Source organism: Kryptolebias marmoratus, linkage group LG2, assembly GCF_001649575.2.
Source record: "Kryptolebias marmoratus isolate JLee-2015 linkage group LG2, ASM164957v2, whole genome shotgun sequence".
In the NCBI taxonomy this organism is placed as follows: Eukaryota; Metazoa; Chordata; class Actinopteri; order Cyprinodontiformes; family Rivulidae; genus Kryptolebias; species Kryptolebias marmoratus.
The window spans coordinates 198,954-200,063 of record NC_051431.1 but is presented as its reverse complement, the minus strand read 5'-3'; the positions used below and the strand labels follow the sequence as shown (position 1 = coordinate 200,063).

Genomic DNA, 1,110 nt, shown 5'->3' with positions numbered 1-1,110 from the left:
GTGTTGATTCAAACTGACTCCAGGTCAGCTGTCTGTTTGTGTTGATTCAAACTGACTCCAGGTCAGCTGTTTGTTTGTGTTGATTCAAACTGACTCCAGGTCAGCTGTTTGTTTGTGTTGATTCAAACTGACTCGGGATCAGTTGGTCTGACTCGGTCTCCGTCGTCTCTCCACAGTTCGCTGCCGTCTGCCGATGAAGGTGGGCTTGTGCCGCGCTGCGTTCCCCAGGTTCTTCTACAACGTGACGAGTCAGACGTGCAGCAGCTTCATCTACGGCGGCTGCGAGGCCAACGACAACAACTTCGAGACCCAGGAGGAATGTGAGGCTGCCTGCAGCGGGGTCACAGGTGAGGCGGAGTCACAGGTCAGGTGGGGTCACAGGTGGGCGGAGCCTAACGCTTCCATCAGACAATAACATGAATAGTTTTAGTTTTAGTAAGTGTTCAGACTCTCACAGCTGACGTCATCGATGGATGTTATCTGATCCGAGTGAACCCAGAACGGTTCTGCTCGGACTGAGGGAAGAACCGATGACTGAACTTCACTAACATTTATTTACATTTAGGTTTCAGACTTGTCCCCGGTGTTTAATCCGTGTTCGGAGCGTTTTCTCTGTGGATCAGAACTAAAGCTGCCTTTGTTGGGTTTGGTCTGATATGTGACCTGGGAGAGGCGCTGCTTAAACGGATCCTCCCAGCTGGTTTCAGGTTCCACGGTCACGCTGATGAACAAACCCAGACGGGTACAGCTTGGCTAGTTTTGATCTTGTGGATCTGATCTCTTCCAAGAATCTAAAACATGTTCAGACTTCAGCTTCTGCTTCTTCAACATTTGTGAGGATTTTTAACCACAGCTAAAATATTTCTGCAGAAATGTTGAAGCTCCTGCCTGAAACTAACAGGTTAGTGTGATGTCATCAGTTAGTGTGATGTCATCAGACTCTGAGCGGAACTTTCTGCGGTAAAATCCCCCAAAATCCTTCATCTGTGATTGTATAAAAACTGTTCAGTCATTAAAGTCCAACTTCCTGTTTAAACTGAATGATGTTGCTGCTGTGGAGCTCCAACAGGACCGGGTTTAGAGCTCCAACAGGACCGGGTTTAGAGCTCC

The 1,110-nt window shown here is 48.2% G+C and overlaps 2 protein-coding genes across 5 annotated transcripts in view; both read left to right on the top strand.

Moving 5' to 3' along the window:
• Positions 1–430, top strand: part of LOC108250972 (BPTI/Kunitz domain-containing protein 4-like) — a 6,361-nt gene extending 5,931 nt beyond the window's left edge. Inside the window, exon 2 of the mRNA XM_017441095.3 lies at positions 177–430. Coding sequence (XP_017296584.1) covers positions 177–415 — 239 coding nt within the window. The 3' untranslated portion in view covers positions 416–430. The remainder of the gene's footprint in view (positions 1–176) is intronic.
• Positions 1–1,110, top strand: part of atg16l1 (ATG16 autophagy related 16-like 1 (S. cerevisiae)) — a 48,914-nt gene that overhangs the window by 33,357 nt on the left and 14,447 nt on the right. The window lies entirely within an intron of this gene.